The sequence below is a fragment of the Ursus americanus genome, chromosome 20 (assembly GCF_024610735.1).
Source record: "Ursus americanus isolate L20-20 chromosome 20, mUrsAme1.1.p, whole genome shotgun sequence".
Taxonomy (NCBI): domain Eukaryota; kingdom Metazoa; phylum Chordata; class Mammalia; order Carnivora; family Ursidae; genus Ursus; species Ursus americanus.
Genome location: NC_142146.1, coordinates 30,795,361 through 30,820,908, shown reverse-complemented (window position 1 = coordinate 30,820,908; position 25,548 = coordinate 30,795,361). Strand labels below are relative to the sequence as shown.

At 44.3% G+C, this 25,548-nt stretch overlaps 1 protein-coding gene across 3 annotated transcripts; it reads right to left on the bottom strand.

Moving 5' to 3' along the window:
- Positions 1-1,428: 1,428 nt before the first annotated feature.
- CDV3 (CDV3 homolog) lies at positions 1,429-18,600 on the bottom strand. Of its 3 annotated transcripts, none has more exons than XM_045791783.2 (5): positions 17,966-18,594; positions 17,151-17,227; positions 8,829-8,974; positions 5,269-5,428; positions 1,429-3,354 (listed from the first exon to the last, which is right to left on the bottom strand). In XM_045791783.2, the coding sequence occupies exons 1-5, from the start codon at positions 18,203-18,205 to the stop codon at positions 3,348-3,350; spliced, it is 630 nt and encodes a 209-aa protein (XP_045647739.1). In that variant the 5' UTR covers positions 18,206-18,594; the 3' UTR covers positions 1,429-3,347. The 3 variants fall into 3 exon arrangements, with proteins under 3 accessions (XP_045647739.1, XP_045647737.1, XP_045647740.1); XM_045791781.2 differs by lacking the exon at positions 1,429-3,354 and adding an exon at positions 3,361-3,803 and having other exon boundaries at positions 17,966-18,600; XM_045791784.2 differs by lacking the exons at positions 1,429-3,354; positions 17,966-18,594 and adding exons at positions 3,361-3,803; positions 17,638-17,656.
- Positions 18,601-25,548: the final 6,948 nt, after the last annotated feature.

The following is a 25,548-nucleotide window of genomic DNA, read 5'->3' as shown; positions in this document are numbered from 1 at the left end:
TATAAGGAACCCTTACAATTCAGTAATGAAGACAAAAACAAAAAATTAGCGAATGATTTGAATACACAAAAATACACAAATGGCCAATAAGCACATGGACGTGTAGCATCACTAGTCATTACACAAGCACGAATCAAAACCGCAAGATACCAGCTCACACCGAAGAGGACTAGAGCTTATGTCATGGAACTACATAATTACGAGCATGCGGAGAAATCAGAATCCTCAGGTATCCCTGGTGGGAATGTAACATGGTGCAACTGCTTAGGAAGTCTGGCAGTGACTCAAAAAGGTATATGACCCAGCAATTTCAACCCTAAATATGGAAAAAGAATTGAAAACATATTGACAATTTGTACATGAACGTTCATAGCAGCATTATTCATAAGGAGGATAAAGTGGAAACAACCCAAACGTTGAAGTGAGCAATGGATACTGAAGGCGGTGTGTCCACACACTGTTGGGCAATATAAAGAAATGAAGTGCCGATGCGAGCTACACGGGCGGACCTCAGAACACACCAAGTTAAAGAAGCCAGTTAAAAATGACCGTATGTTGAATAGCCCTATTTATGGGAAACGTCCAGAAAGAGAAATCTAAGACACAAAGAGCAGTTGTTGACTAGGGAAGGGGATTTGGGAAATGGTAAAGCATTGGTAATGGGTATGGGATTTTGGGGGAGGGGGGTGGAGGATGAGGAGTATGTTCCAGAACTCAGAGTGCTGATGGGTGCACACCTTTTGAGAATATACTAAAAACAATACTTACATGTACACTTTAGAAGGGCAAATTTTAGCTCAGAAAAAAAAAATACTGAGGATTTTAAGAGGGACTTTAGTGACAGGGACTGTGTTTTGTTAAGTGTTCTATTTTAAGTAGGGCTGTCAAGAAAAATCTCAAATTAGCCGGAATGACCAAATAGCAATTGTTAACATTAAACATTTAAACTCCATTACCAAAAGTGACTTGAAATATACTCTCTCTAGTTTAAAAAATGTAGGGACTATAATGCAGACTAAATCCTGAACTTTAAAATGGTTGCTCATTTGAGAAATGTGTAAGCTTCTCACGGGTCAAGACCCGAGATCTTTATTCTACACAGTGAAAGATTATTGATTCCTTTGCCATGGCTTATGACAACTACACTAACAGAAAAAAAGTACATTTCGAGGCTTTAACTTTGGTAAAGAATACTCATCCTAGCTTTGTAGCCACTTTCATTCCAGTCTGTCTTGTTAACATAGTACTCTGCAAACACTCCTTGAACAGAAGGTCCCCCCTCTGAGACGAAGAGTACCTTCTTCCTACAGCGACGGAGGCACGGCATCAATCAGCCATTTTCAGAAACAGAGGATATGTTAAGGATTAAGAGTAAACCCTATCAGAGAGGGGGGAAAAATAGAGAATAAAAACAATCAGACTGCACAATCCATATATTTACTTTTTATTGAATTTGTTAATGTTACAGAGTTCTTGCACTGCCAAACCATGCCTGAGAATTCAAAGAAAGAAATGGTACAATGGACAGCCTCACCCACCCATCATACAGTATATTAAAACTTGATTCATGTGCATTTTTATAATTTCACAATCTTTTAAAAAGTTGTAACAAGAGTTGGAATTTTCAATCTCCCGCAGGTCTTCAGATTTCTAGTGTAGTATGCCATTAAATAAAAGTTCCACATATTCATCTCAGTTCATTCCTCAATAACATAACCCCCAACAAAATTTTGCTGGAAAAATGCATACTTTTCAGGGGAAATATGTGGCTCAAGGTCCAAGAGATTATTTGTTAAGATTTTTGGTTCCCAAATGAAGTCTTCAGTTTAACCAAGAATACCTCGTTTCTTGCTTAATCATCCAACCTCTCCTTGGCTGGCTCAGCTACTCACCCCAATATACCAGAAGGCAGGCACCCAGCCTGCCACCTCAAACAACGCCAACATCATGGCCCAGACGTGGTGGGCAGGTCCTGTCAGGAGACACTGTGACCTCCCAGGAGCTGATTCCTGCACTGACACGTTCATCAACACTCAACTCCTGTAGGAGACGCCCCCACACCGGACAGTTTTACTCGCTCACTTGCCTCACTCTCGCCAGTAGCAAGTCTGCACCTCCTGCATTTGGCAAAGGGATTTATTAGAGAGAAACCCAGACTCTGCATTAAGTGATCACATACCACTTTGAAATATTTCTATTGAACCAAAGATACAAAACTAGTAAATTACCCGACTATCTCATTAGATGGAAAGACTTTTCAGTAATTCTGGGTAGCTTCCTGAAGTCCCTTTAAGAACTGAAAATTACCAGACAGTTTAAGCTGTAATTATTAAAAACAGAAGTGCTACATCACCTGTCTTTCGCCCCTGACTCTTCAAATGAACATAAAGACATACTAGAAGGTTGCTAACAGAGCTAAACTGGCACCATCACTGCATCTATAGAATGGCCAATACCTGAAAAATTTGGGCACAAGTGTATCTGGAAATCTTGTCAAAGATCATGCAAGATCCGTGAAAACCTAAGTGGGTTTTAGCTTATGGTTCTGCTCACGTTCTCTGAACCGATAAGGACCCGTCAGTGAATCCCTTGGCCTGAGCAGAACCCATACTCTTTCCACTGCAGTTTACTGTGCAGTTTAGACCTGATTAGAGGAGGCTTAGCAGCACCTAAAGTAGAGCCCCCGCATCCACTGTCCTTGACATCAAAGGCTATTTGGTTCCACTCTAGGGATTGGCAAATTCACAAGACATTTCACAATTCTAATGCATATTTCAGGTCACTTATTTAACCAAGCAATATGCTCTGTCAAAGAACTTATTCCAAGTCAAAGAAGAAAAAAAAAAAAGGAAAAAAAAAGGCCTTAACGTGTGAAACACAGAAAAAGCACTACCCAAATAAAAAATTACTAAAAGAAATAAGATTACTCCCTCCCCTATACCCTTTCCCACTTGGTGGACCCAAGTTTGGTTGATTTAATTTGTGGTTACCTCAGAATACAACTCAAAGTTTAAATTATAAAATCACAACCCTACAGAGATTATCTGAACACATGAGTTCTTTTGAGAGCGGCACGTTCCAGGAAGTCTAACACAGCCCACTACAGAGTATCCTTAAGGGTGGGGCACAGGACAGGTTAATTAAGGTCACTTAAATCTTCATCTTTTACAGCAGATCAGAACCCAGATGGCTGACTTTCTGCAGGATTTCTGATAGGAATCCAGTAGAGCTGGTTTCAAGCTTCACACCGACACTTACTAGCTGTAACCTCCGTGTCCAGAAGTTGTGATCCACGTGAAGTCCGCAACGAGTGCAGCAAACCTGAGGTAGTCAGCCCTTACGAAGGCTCAGTATCTGAACATAAAAAGATTTTGAAATGACCACTGGCTGCAGTTTCTGGTTTTGTATTTGCAGAGTAATAATGAAAGAACACTGCTGAATCTAGTTCACGCATTGCTAGAACAATGAGAATCCCCCTAAATCCAATATATACAAAGAGCAGCTGTGACACCTGTACTTCCACAGTGCCACAGGGCCGGGCACTTGTAGCGAGTGGTCTGCATCGGCTGTGGGTCCAGCAGAGATCAGATGATGAACGGCTGTTCCTGGGGGTCAGCTGCCGTCTAGTTACCTTAGGGTTAGCAAAGGCCGTTCCTTAATTGTACTGTGTGTGGCTTTGCTGATTTTCAAGCACAGCATACTGGTTGTCTAGCTGAAGTTTAAGGGCCTGGTTTTTTGAAACCTCATCCCTACCTCTAGTTTTGTGTCTTACTACTTCAAAGCTCTTCTCCATTTCTTTATCCCTAAGGGAAAAGAAATGTAATCAGTAAATATTTCTTCTTCACTAGGTTGTTGATCCTCAAAAAACACAAAACAAAAAAAGCAGCCACCCTTTAGAAGTATCCTGAGGGAGGAACAGGAGGGGAAACCGGTACAGGTATCCTGCTTTCCCGAAGTTTGTGTTACACCACTTGCTTTTACAGAAGACCTACATTAGTAGGGTGACAGCTTTTTTCGTAACAGTGAAAATCCTCTTCAGATTTCTTTCAGTTAGCGCAAGTTAGCACAAGAAAGGAGGTCTTCCGGTAAAAGCAAAGTGGGGTATAACGCAACCTTTCGGAAAGTGGGGGGGGTCCTCCTTGCTTTATGCCTTTCTGGCTTAGGAAAGGTTTCACAGGCATGCTCTACTTTCCACAGCAGGGAAAACCTGCATATAAAATCATCATCAGATCATTTTCCGGCTTCAAAGGAACAGAAAACACAAATACTGAATGAAGCTCTATGGTCCTATTTTCTGTGGTAGCAAATCTATTTGAATACTCTTTACTGCAAGCCTATTTTGGGACCAACTTGAAGACAAGTGCAAAGCAAAAGGCTATCTGATGGCACGGTGATTCCTTCTAGGAGTCGCTTTTACTTTCAGCAAATAATAAACAATACATCTCTTTATGCATAAAAGCAACAATTTTCTTACTCAAGTCAGGTTCTAATCATTATTCAATGATTTCTCCTCACTTCTACTTTAAGGGAGTGGATCAGATAAAGCAAGGTGAGTGCGGGGAATCGCGGCCCCTTATTCTGTAGGACAGAGCAGAGGAGCAAGTCCAGTGGAGGCTTAAATTCAAGCCAGCTGGGCTCTCAAAGAGGCAAAAAGGCTGGGATTTACTTTAAAAGCCACCCCCCCAAAAGCAGTATTTCCATCTGATGTTCTCTGCACTTCTTCCCATTTTATTTACTTAAAAAAATTCATGTCCCTACAAAGGATGTGGAAGTGCCGTATGTGGTCATTTAATTCCACGAAGCACTCATTTTAAGTACCTGCTGAAATAAGATTTTAATATTAGACTTATAAATGCCAACATCTTTGATCTATGCACATCAACTGGTAATACAATGAAACACTGCTCTTACGTTTCTAGTTTCCATGCTGTAAGGAACACAAGCCAGCAATAATGTACTTACAAAGAATTCTAACCAGACAGAGTTCGGAGCTACTGAACAACACACGCCAGGAATAAGGAAACTTTTGTAGACAATGTCTGTCTTTGGTGCTCTTTCCCCACTGCCCCCTCCAGGGTCCTTACCCCTTTCCCCACCCTCAGGCATGTAAATCCCACCTAATTCTCAGCTGACAGTCAGCTGCAGCCTGAGCTTTACCAAGGAGACCCCCTCCTCCCCACCTCAGGTGGGTTTTCCTATCTCCTACATCCCACTCGCTGGCCAAGGGACAGGACTCCCAGACAGAAGGCAGGAGTTGAGAGTACTTACTTCCGGCTTTCTACATGCTTGGCAGTGGACTGCAGGGATGGGAACTGTGTGTCACTGTAGATTTCTGGTGGTCCTTGTGGTGTTTTCCTTGTTGTGGTTAACCTGGCTCCCGGAGGCCTATACACACCGCTAGTCATTGCTGGTTCTGGGGTCTCTGTAACTAACATTTCGTACAGTTTAGAGAAACTATTCAAATGCCTGGCATTTTAGTAAGCTAGTCCTGCATTCCCACTCACTTGACAATTACAGAAAAAAACCCAATACCTACACAAGTCGTCTATGGACAACAGAAGGAAAGTTAACTAGAAAATGTCTGAAAGTGAAAATACTCTTTCTGGGGCAGTCTTCTAACTTCTCTTCCATGTACAACTTCGATTACCTATGTAAATGAGTTCTTTTTGGAAGTCAACTCACTGGAAGTGGGAGAGGAATCTGCTGGGCCTGGAGACAGCCCATCAGGGACTGTCTTTCAAAACAGCCCCACCTCAGCCTTCAGTTTACACACAGGTAAACATGGATAATCACTTCTTCACCTGGTTGGTGGGTTAAGTAACATGCCATGTGTCAACAATTTATTTATGAAAATGCTTGTGTACTTATTCTAAAAGACTAATAAAAATAAGCTACTACATATCTTTAATAATTTCCTTATCTTCTACATCATCAATGGATTTTAAGGCTCTTTGTCTTATTTTATAAACACAGGTAAAGCAGGAAAAAAAACTAAGCAACCAAGCAGCTGGAAGTCTTCCAGGATGGCTAACATTTTCAGGACAGAACCTTGCAGCTTTTCCCTATATATCATTTTTTCCCTCCCCATTCTCAATATGGATTCAGTATTTTAAGTGTGTTTTCCATTTATCAAAAACTTCATTTCAAATAAACGCCTACACCATCATTTATTAGCTCCAATATAATGCAGCCATTTGAATACTACTATAAAGGCTTATTGTCTCATACAGCTTCTAATTGAGTGTGAGCAAGTTACAAGATCACGCACGCTCATTAGTGACTGAGCACCTGCTATGTGTCAGGTGCCGCTCTAAACGACACAGCAGGGACACAAATGTTAAGGACGTGCCTTCATGAACTGGATATTCAGGCCGTTAGCCACATGCAGCCAATCTGGAAGGAAATAAACTTAAGAATTCAGTTCCTTAGTTATGTTAGTCGCATTTTAAGTACTCCATGGCTAGAGGCCACTAGACAGCAAACAGAGCTATTCTGTCACTGCAGAAAGTACTACTGGACAGTGTTAGGCTCGAGGCAGGAGACATGTATGTCAGGTTGGCACCATTACCAAAAATGAAAGTGGGGGAAGCGCTGGTGAAGGGAGGACATGACGGACAGGAGTCTCAGTGATGAGGTGAAAACTGAATAAGGCTGGAAAGTCGTAAGGAGACAAACAGATCTACCGTTGGTAAGTAAGCCAAATCTGGTCCGACTCCGGATTTCATAAGTATTTTACTGGAACACAGCTACGCTCACTGGGTGTACGTATCGTCTAGGGCTACTTCTGTGCTGTCACAGCAGGGCTGAGTAATTAAAAACATCTTCTGCGCAGCCCTCAAAACGTGAATTACCTATTATCTGGCCCTCTGCAGGAAAAGCTCAGAGACTCCTAATATAAAGGAAGGAGGATTCAGGCCGAGAACACAGGCACAAAGGCCCGCGGCAGTAGTGTGCCTGGTCTCCTCAAGGAGCAGGGTAAGCGAGGACCAGATGAAAAGAAACACCAAGTCAGAAAATGGGATCACAAGGCAGACATCCAAGGCCTTGCAGGTCACGGAGAACTTCAGCTTCTGCTCCAAGTACAGGGGACACGTTCTGCTGTTTCTTGAAGAGACCGCTCCTCTGGCTGCTGCTGGCCGCCGGGAACAGTGCGCGGACAGAAGCAGGCAGACCAGTGAAGAGGTGGCCTCACTGATCGATACAGACATTAACAGTTCAAACCACGGTGGTAGCAGTGGCACTGGAGACCACTAGTCACAAAGAGTCTGATGTTGAAAATAAACACAAAACAGATTTACTGACAAATTAGACTTAGGTTTGAAGAAAAAGGTATCAAAGATGACTCCAAGATTTGTGGCCTAAGTGACTGAAAGAACAGCAGTGACATGAGGAAGGCTGTGTGCTGGCCCCTGACATGGGTTTGAACTGCATGGCTCCACTTTCACGTGGGTGTTTTCAATAAATACGGTATATAGACCTGTAAACATATTTTTTCTTTATGATTTTAGTATTTTTCCTCTAGCTTGTTCTAAGAATATAGTAGCATAAATATACAAAATACATGTCAATTGGTAAGTTTATGTTACTGGTATTCACAGGAGGCTCTCAGTAGTTAAGTTTTGGGGTAGTCAGAAGTGAAACGTGGATTTGAATGCACAGGGGGGTTTGGGGCCCCTACCCTCATGTTGTTCAAGGGTCTACTGTACATGAAGAGCTCAGCTGGGGATATGTGGTTATCGAGATGCCAGCTAGGCAGTTAAGATCTATGTGTCTGGAGGTCAGGAGAGACGTGAGCTGATGCGAATTTTGGAGTCGCTGGCAACTGCAGACTGCTGAACGGGGAGGGCATGGAGAAAGAGCAGCAGGGGCTGAGCACTGTGGTAGGCAGGAGAGAAGAAATCTCAGCCCGGAAGACAGAACCAACCACGGAGGGAGCAGGAGACTGTGGTGTCCTGGAAGCCAACAGAGCGCGCGCTGGGGTGATCAGCTGCTGCAAGCGCTGCTGACGGGGCAAATCGGGTGAGGACCGAGACTTGGACACCGAGGTTAGCCGTGCCGAGGTCACCACGATCGGTGACAGATGCAGTAAAAAAAAGTTAAACGGAAGAACTTACATCTACACACACAGCAAAACGCTAGAAAGGATGCAAGAATGTTGACACACACTGTGGTCTCTGTGCAGTAAGATCTGGAGTGATTTGTTACTCTTTGTATTAAAAAAACTGGGTATATGTTAACGCAACGTTTCTCCAACTTTTCTCAACACTGCTGCTCTAAGGAGCCCTTTAGACATCTATTTCCTAAACACCACGCCCCCCACTCCAGGAAATGTTAATACCACGGGTATACTGTGCGCCTGCTCACTCACTTCGGCCCTCTGGTGGGCACAGCCCGCTAGAAGATTTCTAGTATTTCTTTACCCGCCACCAAGAACCTCTTCTTATCAACTCTTATGTACGTGCCATTCTGAGAATTCATGTTTCAAGACAGAGCGGAATGGGGAATGGAGGAAAAACACACACACAGGTGAAACACAGGTACAATTTCCCTCAGCTGACTGTCAAAAATGGAAACAAATTACTTAAATATTTTAAAGTTTGGCAAGTTAGTTTACATATAAATTGAAGCAGCCTACAGAAAAGCACCTATCTTAAGTTCCAAATTCCTTTACTTAGGATATAAAGTCCTTAAACAGACATATACAAACGTCTCTCCCAAGAACAGAAAGGAACCCCACTCATTCTACCACAAGCACTCATTTAGTTAAATGCCAACAGTATATAAAATGATACATAAACAGCTTCATGAACATGAAATATTGAGATTACCAACTACTGCAGCAGGAGGTGCTTGTACTGGAGCTGTTTTATTCCAGGGACCTGAAGATTTTTCTACACCACCACCACCACCTCCACCTTCTTCCCAGTTATCACCTGGATCTTCTCTTTTCTCATTATCATCTTCTTCCTTTTCACTATTGGAAAAGCAAACAAGTGAATTCAATTATAGAACTTCCAGGAAAACCGTCAGTCCAAATACTTAGTCGTATCAATGCTGATCTGTGTGACCCTAAGAGAAGTCACCTAACCTCTTCAGAGCCCCAGTGCCCCACTTGTTTAAAAGAAACAGAGACAGAAAGAAGGGATTTTACCTGTTAAACACTGGGACTTCCACCTAACTTCATATAAAAGGATTTTATTGCTAAAAGGTTTAGAAAACCACTTGGTCTGATAGTCTCTGCTTTCCTTTTTGCAAACCTCATATTCTCAAGAATATTTAGAAACATTTACCATACCGACACGCCAGGCTTTATGACAATCTGTGTGATTACATACAGCAGCCCCAAGTAAGAGCAGGACCCCAGCTGAGAACCTCACACAACTGAGGGAGGAAGAGAGGCCAGGCTAACCTAAGAAAAAGGGACTTGAGAGGGATTAAGAGTGTAATCCTTGGATTTTTCTAGGTCCACAGTGGCCAAACAGGCACTCATGGTAAGCATATTTTCAGTGATCAAATGGTTTTTGAAAGCTGTATAATTTCATTTGCTAATCCTTTAGTACATAGTACAAAATACTCTTCAAATTAGAATTCACATTCCAACAGAAGAAACAAGCCTGTGTTCAGTGTTGACATCAGTGCTACAGAGTTTATTAGTGCCAGTCTCTACTGTTTGACACACAGAATATAAAGAACTGGTTCCTATCACCAGATATGTCACCCATTTAAAAAAGAAAATACAAAAACTCAGTCTTTGGCTTTACTAGTAATTATAAATGCAAAAGATACCCTCAATGGTATCCTAACACTGGCTGCAGTGTTTATGCCAATTTCTTATTTCTTCCTGAACTGGTTTGAGTCAGGAATCAGGGAGTTACCTGTCAAATCTGCCTTTTTTGCCACGATTCGCCCTTGCTGCTGCTGCCACCTCTGGCACACACCACCAACTTTTCCATGAATCATGCTGCATGACAGCAGTGGTTTTTCCTAGAACTTCAGCCTATCAACCTTTATCATTCTGACCATGCTTTTCTCTCCTACTGAAAAAACAGAGCTATTGCCTAAAGCTGTCCTAGGCCTTTCACCCTTTTTCTCCCTTTGATGCCCGATCAGTGACCATGGCCTTAATGTACAGAGGACTCCCACCCTACACCGTGTATGACCCTGGGAACATCATGGCCTCTCTTAGCTTCTGCAAAAGGTCATCTCAGGGTGTTTTCCTTCCATTCTTATTAGAACAAGGAAAGTGCTGGCTATAAGACAAATTTCTTGAATAAGTAATGGCCTTCTTTAAAGACACTTATAGAAAAATTTCAAAGACAATGCCCACCAACAGAGGGGCTTCCAGAATTTAGGCTTAGGGTGGCAATCAGGGAGGGGAGAGGGAAATGAACTCATCCTCAATCTGCATTTGTAGCGTGATTTTACTTAAGATTATAATTCAAGAGGAAAAAAGAATGAGAATATGCCCAAGCCACCCTATGGTTCCACCCCCACTTTTTTTTTTTTAAACACATCATAGAATCCTATACAGCCATTTAAAATGTCAGGCCTATGCTGACATGGAAGTAATATTCATGTCAGGTAAGCCAATGGCTTACTAAAACAAAATCTATATACCTAATATTAAGTAAAAGGATATTTCAATTATTAAAAAAATGTTTTAAAAAGTAGCTGGGTGCTAGAATGCCTGGTTTTATTTTCTTCAAGCAGCAAGCAGTTACGAGCAGATTCTAAAACCAGACTTCCTGCCTCCAATCATCTGGGTTTTGCCACTGACTAGCCAGGAGACTTAGAGTATGGCACTTAACTTTTGTATGCCTCAGTTTCCTCCAATGTAAAATGGGGATAACAGCTCCATTATGAAAATACACAAGTTAATAGGCACAAAGCACCAAGGAAAGTGCCTGGCACATAGTAAGTGCTCTTAAATGTTATTACATTTGGGGGGGTGGACAGAGGGAGAGAGAACGTAATTAAGCAGATTCCATGCTGTGTGGAGTCCCACGAGGGGTTCAATCTCACAACCCAAGCTGAAACTAAGAGTCAGATGCTTAACTAATTGCATCACCCAAGCGCCCCACCATTACATGCTTTTTAATATCCATTTAAGTTTTCAAACAGACGCCACCTTTACACTAGGAGAAAAATGAGAGAACAAAACTCAAAATCCCCAAAACCCACAACATGAACATGCTCTTTTTAAATAGATTTTTAAAAATAGATACCAACCACTATGACCCTGTTTTCTAAAGTTTATATGTGGAATGAATGACCAGGTAAGGATATGAAGGTCCTAATTTATCCAGGAGTCTAACAGTGGTATCCAAACATAAGAACTGTCCCAAAAGAATTTTTTTTTAGTCACCCACTTCTGAGAACCAATGCCAATGTAATTATACTTTCATGCAATTTGGCTGGTTCATGAGTAAAAACATGGGTGTTATTTACCTAGTTACATAAGACTTGTTAGTAATGTCCCAGTAACCCAATCCCAGCCAGACAGGAAGGTAAGACCCCTACAAAGATTTTAAGAACCTTCATGGCACTTTTATACTCACATATACTCCCAAGGTATGCTAGCTTTCAGCTGGTCATTTACATTGCGCAACAGTTAACTCAGCAAAATGTGCTGAATCACTGTTCTTCAAATATATATACTGGACTCTAAAACAGATTTTTCTTCAAATTACAGTAATATTTGGTGATTAATATATCTAAATTCCGGAATTAGCAGCTTGTAGTAAGCAATCGACTGAAAATAAAAAAATGTTAACAATGATTATCTCTAAGCAGAAGGGATTATGGATCATCCTAATACATTTTTTAATGCTGTTATACCTTTTTAATGTTCTTAAAATATATACTTTCTAATTCACAATAAATTATTAAAGAAAAGCCCCAATCTGGTCTGATAAAATACTGATGGTCCCATGTAAAAGGTTCCTTTACTGTAATGTTTATTACCTCTTTACCCTAAGAGACAAGAATGAATAAATCACAAATCTAAAAATCCCTTTAAATTATAAACTATTATTAAGTAAGAGTGATTTAATAGGGATTGTGTTATGTGTAATAATAGGCACAAGACAACCTAATATTTTGGTTTCTTAAGATTCTGAAATATTAGTTAAACTAAACATTGGGAATTGTCTAGTCAAAACACTTCATCCAAAAGAGGGAACAAAGGCCCAGAGATGCTAAGAGCCTTGCCAAAAGGCCAGGATAAAAATGATTTAAACATCCGGATTACTTTTTCTTATTTACAGACTCCAGAAAATGTCAAATCTTTAAATGCTGTAAGACACATGTTGCAAAGAATCATTTCCACAGAAGATAATTAGGCTAAAATCTGGTATTTGACCCAAACAGAATATACAGCTTCTCATCAGCTACATTTCACATTTCTAAACACTACACTGCTACTTGTAAATACATTATCACAATTTAAAGTATACGGCCTTATATACGCAACAGTCTGTAAGGCACTGCTGGTAGTACAGGGGAATGAAGCTAGAAAACGAGTATTTGCTGAGTATCTAGGAAGCCAGGCCCTTTCCTACCACTTCACAAAGTTAAACTTACAATAACACCAAGGCAGGCAGGAGACCCACTGTACACAGGAGGAAACGGACACTCAGAGTTTAAGCCCCTTCCCCAGGGCTACAAAGTAGCAAGCCAATCCCTGGTCTCCAGAGCTCAGGCCTCCTGTTGCCTCTTATTTCATTTTAGCCTCTTTAGAGCTCTAACATACGACCACAGACATTTTCTCTATTTTGAGAAATTCACTTTCAGTAAGTTTGGTCAGGATTACACATCCTGCAGCGGTTTATCAATAAAGATGGAACACCCTTACCTCTTTATCTCACAGGACACCCCCCGTTCCCCAACATTAGGGTTTTAGCAGCTAAAACAAAAGCCAGACTTGACTGTGCTTCTGCTAGAATGCTAGGCACCTCCACTGGTTTGACCCTATTGTCCAACTACTGTTACAACAGTAAAAGGGCGAGACAAGGCCTGATGAGCTATGCTGTCAGCTCAAGATGGCACGCGCTCCTCCCAGGCCTCTTTCTCAACCCCTTCACGGGAGTGTTCTCTCCTGTGTTCCACAGCATACTGCCCATCACTGGTGTTTAAGTAGAGTAGGAGTTAGTTCTACGACCCTGGTGTCTGGCACACTAGTCACACCAGTATTTGCTACAATGAATCCAGCTTGGATGCAGGAGTGTTTCTTCAAGGAACAACTTAGCCAGCTCTACCTAACGCGTTTAAAGGTCCAGATCTATCTCTCTCTCTCTTTCCTTCCTTCCTCCTTTTTTTAAGATTTTATTTATTTGAGAGAGAGAGCACAAGCAGGAGGAGCAGCAGAAGGAGAGGGAGAAACAGGTTCTGTTCTGAGCAGGGAGCCCAAAGCCGGGCTCAATCCCAGGATCTTGGCATCATGACCTGAGCTGAAGGGAGATGCTTAGCCAACTGAACCACCCAGGCACCCCCAAAGTTCTAGACTTCTTAATGTTCCTAAAAAAAATCCCACTGGGCTCCAAGAACTCAATTTTTTTTTTTTAAAGTAAAACGTGGGGCTTGAACTCACAACCTGGAGATTGAGTCGCATGCTCCACCTACTGAGCCAGCCAGGTGTCCCTCCAAGAAGTCAATTCATTATTGAAACGTGACAAATGCTCAACATTTAGTAACCTTGAATACTACTTGGAATCTTTCTTTCCCCCAAAAATACATTTTAAAGATGAGAGAGGCCGCCTACAGGTCCCATTTAGACTGCTCCACCAACAATCTAAGCTCCAGTGTTAGGCCCCTTTTATCACCACCCCAATGGCACCCCTCTAAAGAACTTATTTATATATCATGAGGACCTTGAATACATCTATTAATTTAGATGTAATCTGACACAAGCCCTTATACTCTTGGTACTTAAATCTTGAGTTAGTTGGTAAATGTGATACATTAATAGTGTATTTGCTGCTACTAAAAAATTTCCTCTTTCAAATGCACACTTACCTTCAATAAAGCTGCAGTATTTGCAGCTGACTAAAGAGAAAGCAAATGTGACAAAAATGATCAGATCATCTAAGCAAAGAGTATATGGGTATTTTATTGTTCTTGCAACTTTTCTGAGGTTTCTAATTTTTCAAAGCGAAAAGTTAGATGAAGAAACTAAGATTATACAGCTGAAAATTTCAAGATATTTTAAGTCAACTTCCAAAGTTTTATATTCCCTCATCTCATACTGAGATAGCAAGGCTGCCTCTCTCATAGATAAAGGTAACAGATTAGAGGCATAAAGAATCATCCCCCCAACTTCTCAAAAGATATCTCATTTCTCTGCCTCTTCCTAAGGGCCTCTGCCGAAAAGATTAAGACCAAGCTATAGAAGACAATAATTCAATGTCTATAAGCAACGTTTAACACTCTTGAGAGGGATTTTTGTTTGTATGGTCATACTAATGCCAACCCGAACATGTCATTTTCTCTTTTATTAGGTCCACAGTGAATTGACTCACCAGAGTCTAACATTAGTCATGACAGTAGTAGGTAGTGTACCTCCACTACCCCTTGTCCTCAAATCTTGGTATTACAGAGCAGGTGCCTCATGGTTAAGTAACAGAAATTCCCAAGACTTAAGTATTCTAATTTACCCAATGAATAGAGAAGATTAATATTACCGACTGGGTATTTTACAAATACCCTGTACAAAAATCCGCGCAAAAATCCTAGGAGTTGTCTCAATTCTGCAGATCACAACCAACACTTAAAAGTAAAGTGACTCCAAGGTCACACATAAACAGCAGGCTAAAACCCAGAGTTGTCTTTCCTCAAAATCCATGTTTTCATGACATTATCAACTCCATCCCATTTATGTGAGCAACCTACTTTCGCTCCAATGAACCAAAGTGTCTTTCCTTAGGGACCCCAACCTACCGAGTTTCACTGTCAAGAACATTTAAGACAAAGTTTATAAGGATATTCAGTATAGAGTGTGAAAATTTTAGTCATTATTATTAAACCTCAGATGACTTCTCACACTCAAGTCTTTCCTGAAAACTGTTAGATTCCTCTTTATTGAATGATCTGTGAAGGCAACGGAAATACAGACTCTATTCTCCAGAGTGAGACCCACAAAGGCAGCTTCCTGAAGGGGGATGTTTTCCAATGTTAGCAGGTTAGAGGAAGACTTGTGGCAGACCACCCAGGAGTTAAGACTACGTGCTAATAATGAAAAATACAACATGAAAGCTGGTCAAGCTTCAGGTCAAGGAGAACTTAAACACTCATACTAGCTGAGATTTACCTAGGTCCCTGGCAAATGTGAAAGATATAAATGATTTAAGAAATGTTTCACCATCTCTGGAATAGCCAAAAAGAAAGACAAAAATAACCTTGAATATGGAAATAAGATATATAATCAGTGACAGAAAAATAGGCAGTTTAAATATCCTCCATGATATAATAAAATCAATTTCTAGCCTTCAGTGAATTTGAAACCTTTCCCTTCAGAAAGTGCTACTCTTGCTCAGTCAGTTCAACATGACCAAACACTATTCTTCCTGTTGCTCAAATCTTCAAAATCTGCAGTTAAGAACCTGTGGTCAGGAAAGGCAGACCAAGAGCCTTATTCTACAGCCAAACAGGAACCACACACACAGGCAGCACCACAACCCCAATGAGTAAGAACTTCACGTCCCCTCCTCTTCATTTTCACAAGTCAAGCCCCAGGAAAACACAGGGATATTTTCTAAACTACACCTCTCCAGAAACATCTAACACACAAATTCAAAAAGTTGTTGGGAATAAAATTTAGTCTAATCACGTCCACTTAACATTACTACAAAAGAACCTCAAGAGTGGAGAAGCCCCATTTCCTAAAAGGTCTCCCAGTCAGTCAGGTTTCACTTTGGTTAAGCTCACGAAACGAGGAAAAAGAACCTAGGACATAATGCTTGGCACTCTGGTAGGTATTCAACAAATGTCAAAAATATTAGCCCTGGTTTTTCAATACTTAACGCCATAAATATTACCACTTGGAGAAGTCAAAAGACAGTATTCTGTTAAGAAAAATTACTTCTGCCAGTGTGCCACATGGTCACTGGTATATACAAACTGCAAACTTCGAACTGGAGGTAGTTCATTAAATCATTTATTTCTTTAAACTAGGAATAAAAGTTTTTAACCTTAAAAATGGTGGAACCATATATTCACCTGTTATTTCTACTCTATGAGCGCATTAAGATAAGACATCTATTCACACGAATCTAAAACCAACTATCACAGACTGGACTTAATATGTTAATTTCAAATCCCCTAAACCAACCAACCAACCCAATTTTTAAAAAATTACTGTTTTCTTGTACTTTTTTTTTTTAAGATTTTATTTTATTCATTTGAGAGAGAGAGCACAAGCAGAAGGAGAGGGAGAAGCAGACTCCCAGCTGAGATGGGAGCCCAATGTGGGGCTCGATCCCAGGACCTGGAGACCACGACCTGAGCTGAAGGTAGACCCTTAACCAATGAGCCACCCAGGCACCCGTTTTCTTGAACTTTAAAAATAACGTGGTTAGACTATCTGATGCCATCCCTATAAAACTCTAGGGAGAATAAATCTACAGTGTTAGAATACTCATTATTCTTGGGAGTGAAGACAGTGACTAAAAGGGCTTACGTTTGCTTTGTAGGAGTAATATTCAGTTTCTTGAACTTGCTGTCGATTACACAGATTGGTCTCACTGTGTGAACATATAAAATCTGTACATCTGTTAAGTATACTTCAATAACAAAAATACGTATTAACTTGCTTATTGGAGAGGATCTGAAAACCACATTATTTTTGAAACAAACAAAAACCCTAAATTCGACACACCAATGTTAAAAGTTAAAGTTTTGAAGCCACAAAATCCATTTCATTTTAGCTGTCTCAAATAAGTAGGCAATCTCTCACAGGATTTTGAAGCTGGCAGCTAATTTGATCAGCATATAGAAGGGCTGCCACCAGAGAGAAAAGGAACACACAATCCAATACAGCCCTAATACACATATCTAAAGCATGAGGCCACTGTGATGCAGCTTTGGGGCTAGAGAAAAACCAAACACACAATACCTACCCTAAGGGTTATCTAAACACATCTGTAACCAGACCATACCTTATTTGCATCGCCTGAACTCTGAGGCCGCTGTAATCAACCTCTTTTTGCTCAAATTCTTTCCACTCATCTTCATCCTGTAAAAGACACAGCGTTTGATCAATTAAAGCTATTTGTTAAAACACAACTAACTCAAATTATCAGACTATGAAAAGGGGATCAAGTGTCTGGAACCTAAAATATAGACTCGTTTTCTGGCTAGAGGCCCTGTTTGATCCCGAGGCCGACTAGGCTGGAGGACAAACGTGTCCAGCAGTCCAACCCTACTTCCACCGGGTTCTTTCCAGAGAGTTACTTTAAAAGCAACCAGGGAAAGTCGAATGAAAAAGTCTGTAACCCCACAACTAAATGTCTACCACAATGTTGTCATGAGACTTATTCTGTAACGGGCTTAGAGGCCAAGCCATGGCAATTAAAGCGGCCACAAAAACGATTGTTAGAAAATTCTGCTCAAGACTGCCGGGCTGAAGTCAGAACACCAAATTACTCAGAGCAGACGTCACTCGATAAATGCTGCTCCGGGCCGGGTACTTCCGACCCAGACCCATTTCCCCTTGAGGGTGCCGCGGACCGGGTCTCGGTCCCGGCCAGCGACACGAGGTGGAGGGGCGGGGCGGGAGCGGGCTGGGGGGTCCCGCGGGGAGAGGCGGGCCGGCCCGGCGTGGGAAGCCCCCGTCACATGGCCAGCCTCCGCGCCCGTCCGCCCGCCGGCCGGCCCCTCCCGGACGCTGCCCCGGGCGGGCGGCCGGCGGGGGCGGGCACATGAGCGCAAACGCGCGGCCCGGCCCCGAATCCCGGCCTCCCCGACCCCTCACCTTAGTCACGGCCTTGGTGGCGGCCCCGGGGCCGGAGGCCCCCGCGCCCGCGGTCCCGCCGTCGCCCGGCCGGGCCCCCGCGCCCGCCCCGCCGCCCGCCGCGCCCGCGGCTCCGCTGCTCCCTCCGGCGCCGCCCGCCGCGCCCGCGGCGCTCGCCGCCCGGCTGCTCCGCTCCTTCTTCTTCTTCTTGTCCCTCTTGGCGAAGAAGTTGTCTAGGCTCCGCTCCTCCGTTTCGGCCATGGCCGCAGCCTCCTCAGCCCGGATGGGTGGGGCCGGCGGCGGGCGCGGCCCGCGGGGCTCCGAGCTCGGGGTCGAGGCCGGCTCTGCGCTCACGCTCCCGGGCGCGGCGACGCCTCAGCCCCGCGGGGTCGCCGAGGCGTGTGCGGCGGGGCGGGCGGCTCCCCCCGCGTGCTGGCGGGCGGTGGTACGGTCCGCCTGGGGGCTCGCGAGCCGCTACCGCCGCTCGAGGCCGCAGGGGCTGCCGCTGCTGCCGCGCCCGCGGTGCAGGATCCCGCCCGCTCCGCAGCCGGAGGGGAAAAGGAACGCGCGGGCCAGAGGCTCCGGCGAGAGTGCTTGGCTAGCGGCAGCGCGTGCAGGAGGAAGACACGCGCGCGCAGGCCCGGAGAGGAAGGGAGAGGGGGTGGGGAGGGGAGGGAGGGGGAGGAGGGAGGGCGGGCCACCAGAAAAGAGAGGCAGCGCCCGCGCCTGCGTACTTAGCTCCGCCCGCCGCTGTGGGAGCGCAAAGGGGAGGGCGGCGGGAGGAGACGGAGGCGGAGCTGGCAAAGGAGCCAATCAGGTGCCAGAACGAAGCGCTTAGGTGACAATCCCTGCCTCAGACGGGGCGGGGCCTTCGGAGGGGAGAGGAGGGTGTATGCTGATAGCTCCTGCCTCCCGATTGGCCAAGGGTTTAGCCTTGGGGGCGGGCATTTAGAGGGCTAATTGGTGACTTGGCTAAAGAGGTCCGGTGAAAGGGGCGGACGGGTCGCGTCTGAGCATGCGTGGGGTGCACGCGTGTCTGCTCGCCCAGAGCCAACTGTGGCCTTGTGGCTTGAACTTTAGGGAAGTGGAAAGGCTCTGTGTTAAGCTAGCTATGTTAAAGATGGGAACTCCTCCTCCACCCCACTCTGTACTTTCACTCCCTGTGGTCTGGCAACTTTTAATTTTCATTTTATGGGATGGTTACTAGGAAAGTGAGAGGAGTAGTGGGCTTGAAGTTTTGGTCTTGTTTAGGAAAAGATCTTTAATAAGCCAGTACGTAGATAGTAGGGGATTGATTTTGTCTGAACTCCACCCTCTACCGAGGTCAAGCTAAATAAATCTGATCCTTGAGCTTCTGATCTGTAAAATGGGGGTATTAGCTCTTGTAAGATTTGTGGGGAAAGAGAACCTGTTAGCTGCCCAGCACAGTGCTTAACACGCATTGGATGCGGGATGCATGGCTTTTTAATACATTTAAATAGTGCTCCCTGCCCTGACTTGAGTCTAGATGATGGCTGCAATTTATCCTTAGCTTCTATATATGGTGAAAGGAGGAGAAAGGTGTGTCATAGGCATGGGAATAAAGTACCCATATTAAACCTGGTTTTACCATTTAAGTACTTTTGGGACCTTGAGAATGAAAGGAATCTTTTCATTTGAAACCGGTGGCCTAATGTCAAGTATTAGACTTTCAACTTCCTCTTTCTAAGGACAGAGAAGAGAGCAGCCACTGAGGAAATGACTTAGACTATGTTAGTAGCTTCATGGGGTAGACACAGTACAGCCAGTAAAAGGAGTGACTTCTTTGTCTTTTCCTTTATAGTGTCCCCATTTAAGGTTGTCTTCCCTCCCTCCCCCACCTCCACTACTATTAAAGAACTAAGTCCAGAATATATCAACAAAGTAAATCAAGGACCTAGCCTTGAGCAACAGTAAGCTTAGGTATAATTCCCCAGACATAACCTGTCCCCAACCACCCAGGATGGGCCCTAGGTAACTTCCTTCTGTGACACCACTTAGCTTCCTGTGATGCAGGCCAAGTTAAGTGCTGCTCCCACCCTATCACCCTTAACATTTCTGATCAGATTTCTTTTTCCTTTCTTTCCCTTCTGCCCTCCATTCCTTCCTCCCTCCCTTTCTAACTTTTGTTCTTTCCTCATCGATGAAGCACCTAATTTAGCAATATTTAAGGTTATGTGCCTTCTTCTAGGTTGAGTAATTCATCATTCCTCCCTTACAATCAAGAAGATCCAGATATGAATAACTGGAATTCAGGACCCTCCCTTCCTTAGGTCCTCATCAATATATCAGTGTCTTGAGGAATTAATGACTTGGGAAATGTAGAGAAGGAATAGCAGTTGAGGGTTGACACTGCAAAAATCCCCCACATTTTTCGGCGTGATTCATGACACACTCCAGAACTTGATCATATGTACTGATCAGACCAGTAGAGACACCAATATCTTTGTGGTTGTGTTATTATCTGTAGTTATTCTTTCCTCCCAGAAGCTGATCTCTTCTATTTGAATCCTCTGCCCTGAAACTGACAGCATACATTCCCACCAGTTCCTCTTCAATCTCCCCTGCCACCCTCCTCTAGATTGGTTACACAGGGCCCTGAATTCTGCCATCACCCCCTCATCATCACCTGCCCTCATCTTGAAGCATCCTCCAGCTCCCTCTTGATGGGGTTTTTTCCCCCTCTGCCTTCCAATGTTTAGACCTTCCCCAACTCTAAAGCAAAACAGACCTTAACTTGTCCTCGCTAGATGGAAAGTTGAACAGTGGTGAGGACTCAGACCATTCCCAGGTATTTCAGCACATCTTCTAAGGATCTTAATGCTGTCTGAACATGGAAATGTCTCTCTGAGCCCTCTGAAGTGGTACAATCCAAAAGACATCATTTAAAATATCTCCCTCAACAAGGCCCACTGAGCCAACATTCTGTGAGCTCAAGAGCTGGCAAAGGGCAGCTGGACCCAGCCCATTGTCTCTGGGTTCTTTTTTGCTGAGCTATTTGTTCCAAGTTCCATTCTGCTACCTAGGCTGGAAATTCCACACATGCTCAGCTCAAAGGAGTGCATCCCATGCTGGCCAAAGGGCTGCCAGGAAATAGGGAGCAACTTTTCATTTGTGGCTTCTTGTCACTTGTGGCTTCCTCTCTCACATCTGTGAGGCAGACTGTGCTATGGCCTGAGCTGTTCCACCAACCTTTTCCAATTGGGGAGCAAATGCCTTCAGGCCACTTCCTCTGGGGAGCCTTTGCTGACTTCTGTAGGCAGCCTGGTTCCCGACCTTTAAAGGTCCAGAGACCTTTTGTTTGGTGTGGTATTTGATGCCTTCCTGGTATTTCCATGATTTGCTTGTTGTTTAACCTCATTTATTCACTCACTCATTCATTTATGTAAATTTTTTTTTTTTAATGAGCACCTACTCTGTGCCAGGCCCTACGACAGGAATTAAGGATGAGTAAGTCAGAGACAGGCCCTACCCTCCCAGAGCTTACTGTATGGTAAGCTGCTACCAGAAACAGACAAGTATATGTACACGCAACTACAGTCAGTGAAAACCCTGGAAGGTAGGAGTGGTGTGGGGCATCAGCCTGTATCACATAGGTGTTTGCTGTGTGTAGAATGTAAAAGTGTTCCCACTGGTCCCCAATTTTTTCACATTAACAGGGGAATAAACAAGATATGGACTTCTAAAAGTGTTCCTTAAAATTGTTCTCTGTTGGCCTCAGAACGCATACTCTCATGTATAACAGAGACTTTGACTTTCTCCCTCAACCCCAAGTCCCTCCTTCGTCATCCCTGACATTAAGGCCCTAATCAAAGGCTGAATGGATGGCAAAAGGAACGAGGTCCCAGACACCAGTGGCTAGCCAGAGAAGCCTGTTTCCAGAATTATGTAAAAGGCTGCCATGTATGACCCTTTACACACACACACACACACACACACACACACACACACACACACACACTTAGCACCAAGGCTTGCAAATGGGTTGAACTCATTAAGCCCACCCCTAATAAATCTGGCCTGCTGTTCATTGAACCACAAAAGTGGCTGTTCTTTGACCGTTTTTGGCCTGCCCGAATGGCAATTTCATATGGTTCAACCTAATATATCTGACAATAAATACAAAAGGCCATACCTAAAGGAAGAGCTTGGACCAACCTACCCACCCATCAGATCATCTCCCGTATATAATCTCAGGGGGGCAGGGCTGGAATGTAATAACAATTGAATGATCAGCAATCTTATTGATTGTATTGTATGGAGAAAGCAGGAAACAAGAATGAGGGAGGAAGCTGGAGAATAGAAAGGAAAAAGAAGTGGGGTAAAGCTAAGAGGCCAGCAGGTGACACTTACTACCCACCACTGTCCAGGAAAGAGCAACAGGAAACTGGAGCTCATACAGATGTGCCCTGCTGTGAGTTGGCCATGACTCACTAAGCCCCACCCTCACTTAAATGGAATCTGCCCGCAGCTAACTCTTGGGATAGACTCACCAACCAGCCGGCTGATGGCTGATTTGGCGCTCTGATTGCTGATATTGGGAAAAGGGTGCCCCAGTGGAGGGAGCAGCATTCCAGTCATTGAAGGACTAACACCCACTGTTAATGAATTCACGAGTATGTGGTTATATACTCCAGCCTCCTGTGAGTTGGATTGCTGGGAGTCAGGCTTCTCCAGGCAGCCGGCCCTCAGAGCACCGACTTGGCTGTGGAACAGGTTCAGCCCTCTGGTAAATTCATCAAAGTAAAACTAACCTGGGTGACCTCTTTGAGAGCAAGTCAGATGGCTCTGGCACTAAGCAAAACCTTATGACTCAATCATTTTGATCACAGAGTACAAGGGATATAATTATGTTGGAAAGGCACGATTATCCTGTTCCTGACCCTAACTCCATTCCTGATCCTATTTCATGACCCAACAAGTAGATGTGAAGTTCTCTGGCCCTGGTTACCAGGTCAGTAGGTCAATGGAATCCTCATTCCTACTTGGGCTAAGAAGGCAGGGAAAGCATGACAGTGCAGGGAGCGCAGAGAGATCCGCTCCATCCCAAAGGCAAGTCCTTTACTACTTCTTCCTGCTCTTTACTTCAGGGTCAAGTGCCTGCTTTCTGGAGTCAGACCTGGATTCAAATCGCAACTTGGCCTCTTCCCAGCAAGTCTCTTAACTTCTCTGCAGCTCAGGTGTTTTCATCTGTAAAGGGGATGATGAACACACCTGCCTGGGGAGTTGTGAGGAACGTAGGAGGGAACGGATTGAGGACCACTCAGCTTAGTGCCTGGAATTGTCAGCCCAGTTAATGTTAGGTATTGTTGTTATTTTTTTTTAAAGATTTTATTTATTTATTTGACAGAGAGACAGCCAGCGAGAGAGGGAACACAAGCAGGGGGAGTGGGAGAGGAAGAAGCAGGCTCCTTGCGGAGGAGCCTGATGTGGGGCTTGATCCCAGAGCACCGGGATCACGCCCTGAGCCAAAGGCAGAAGCTTAACGACTGCGCCACCCAGGCGTCCCAGGTATGTTGTTATTAAGAGTATTAATGCTATTGCTAAGGCATGTATCATGAAACACAGTTATACGGGGGTGTTTGGTGACTGTTCCTTGCATCTGTCCTCTCTGACCCTGCTTCTTCTTCATTACTGGGTCTTCAGGGCCTATGGAGTGAGTGCCTGCCCCAGAGTAGACAATCACTGAACATTTGTTGACAATTAGAAAAAAAAGGGTCATGCTTTATATTTGCAGTTACTAAATATGAAGTAATGAAGTAACTTAGTATTTTGGCATCTTCTCTCAAATCTGATTATATAGTTTTTACTCACATTAAACCGTCTGTGACCTCCAGATATCTGGATCACAATGGCCGCTATAAAGAACCCTGTCTGTCTCGTGACAGACTGAACACCTCACTGCAACCTGCTGTTCCATTCAGTCTTTCGAGCTGGGGCATCCCTCTCCCACTCACCCCAAACAGAGCTGGACTTCCTGGCCTACCACTCCTCAGTCCAGCATCTGAGGGAGGAAGCTAGGGGTCTCCTCAGGTAAACATTGAAAAGCCTCCTGTCAGATGATTACACAGAAGAAGAAAGCATTCTGATGACCATGACCCAACCTCTTGCGTGGCATTAATCCCAGACGGTGTGATTCTATGGTCTGCCCCCCTCAACAGGCCCTCCCCACCGGCCTCAGGGGACCTCTCCTCACAATAGGAGGCCCTGCCTGAGGCATGCTGAAAGGTTAGAAACTGGAAAATTTTTGTGAGGTTGCCTGGGGCTTTCTCCCTTGTTGCTGGCAAATCTCCTTCTTCCTGGCATCTGAGGGTCTTGGCCCCAGAGGAACAAATATCGTGTCGTGTATCTGTAAACAACTGTAAATTTATGTAACAATTATATGTTATGTATTGAACCTGCCGCCAAACAGCTCGACCAAGAATAACTCCGCTTGTAAATTCTCAGTAAAATGGCAAAGTTAATTAAAGGCTCTTGTGACACTGCGCCTCTTCCCCCCACCCCGCCCCCACCCCCAACGCATGGCAGCTCAGATCCCAGCCTACCCCCACCCCACCCCCCGACTGCGGCAGGTCCGCAGTTGTTCCAGGAGCGTTTATCACCATCTCGCCACCCTATTTCCACATCCCTAGGCCCTTCCCATTTCCCAGGATATCCTAACGGAAGGGAACCTCTTTGCCTGGCTGTAAGAAATGTGAAGCCTGAAAATCTCCTCTTTTAACTCTCAAATAGGATATTTGGAACAAAACTGACCTGGACTTGCCTGACCAGCCTCAGGTGAAGTCAACTCTAAGTATGTAACCACACTAAGAACCTTCTGGGTTTCCCGAGGACTTTCTGTTCCAATTCACTCAAACACTGTCCCCAGAGTCCCCTGCCCAGGCTTGCCCCTTCCTAGACTTCCTTCCCTGCCCCTGCCTACCTGGCCCCATCTAGCTTCCCTCCCACGAGACTCACGGCAACACTGGCCCTTCCGTAGACTTGGTGGACACTGGCTATCTGTTGAAAGATGATAGGTTTCGTGGTTTTATGGATTTGTTTACTTTTACATACCTTATCTCCTCCTCTAAAGGCTTAAAACGAAGGACACAAAAGGAAAAATACAGGTAGGCAAGGAAGAGGCAGGGAGAGGAGGCTGGTACAAAAAAATGCCCATCTATGGGCTCTGGAAAGTTGCTTTTTGGCAGACGATTTTCCCAGATGATGTCACAGGAAATTTCTGTCTCAGCCTCTGATGACGAACAAGCCTGTGGGGCCACAGTTAGAATGCTGCCCAGAACTTGACAATCTCGTGAGTCTGAGCAGTGTCCACAGTCGTATCTGCCTGCGTCATACAGCTGCGCAGCTCCCTGGGCTCCCGCCTCTGGCCTGTCCTCTATTTTCCGCTGTTTGGATCTTTGCGTGGCCCGTCCCTCTTCCTTCACAGACCAGAGGAGAACCCGTCCCATCTTCATGCTCCCCAATGCCCAGGTGGGATGAAACTCTGCCTCCCCCAGGCTGCTTGTCTTTGCTCCTCTGATTGTATTTATTTGATAGAGAGACAGGTAGCAAGAGAGTACAGGCAGGGAAGAGAGGGAGAAGCAGGC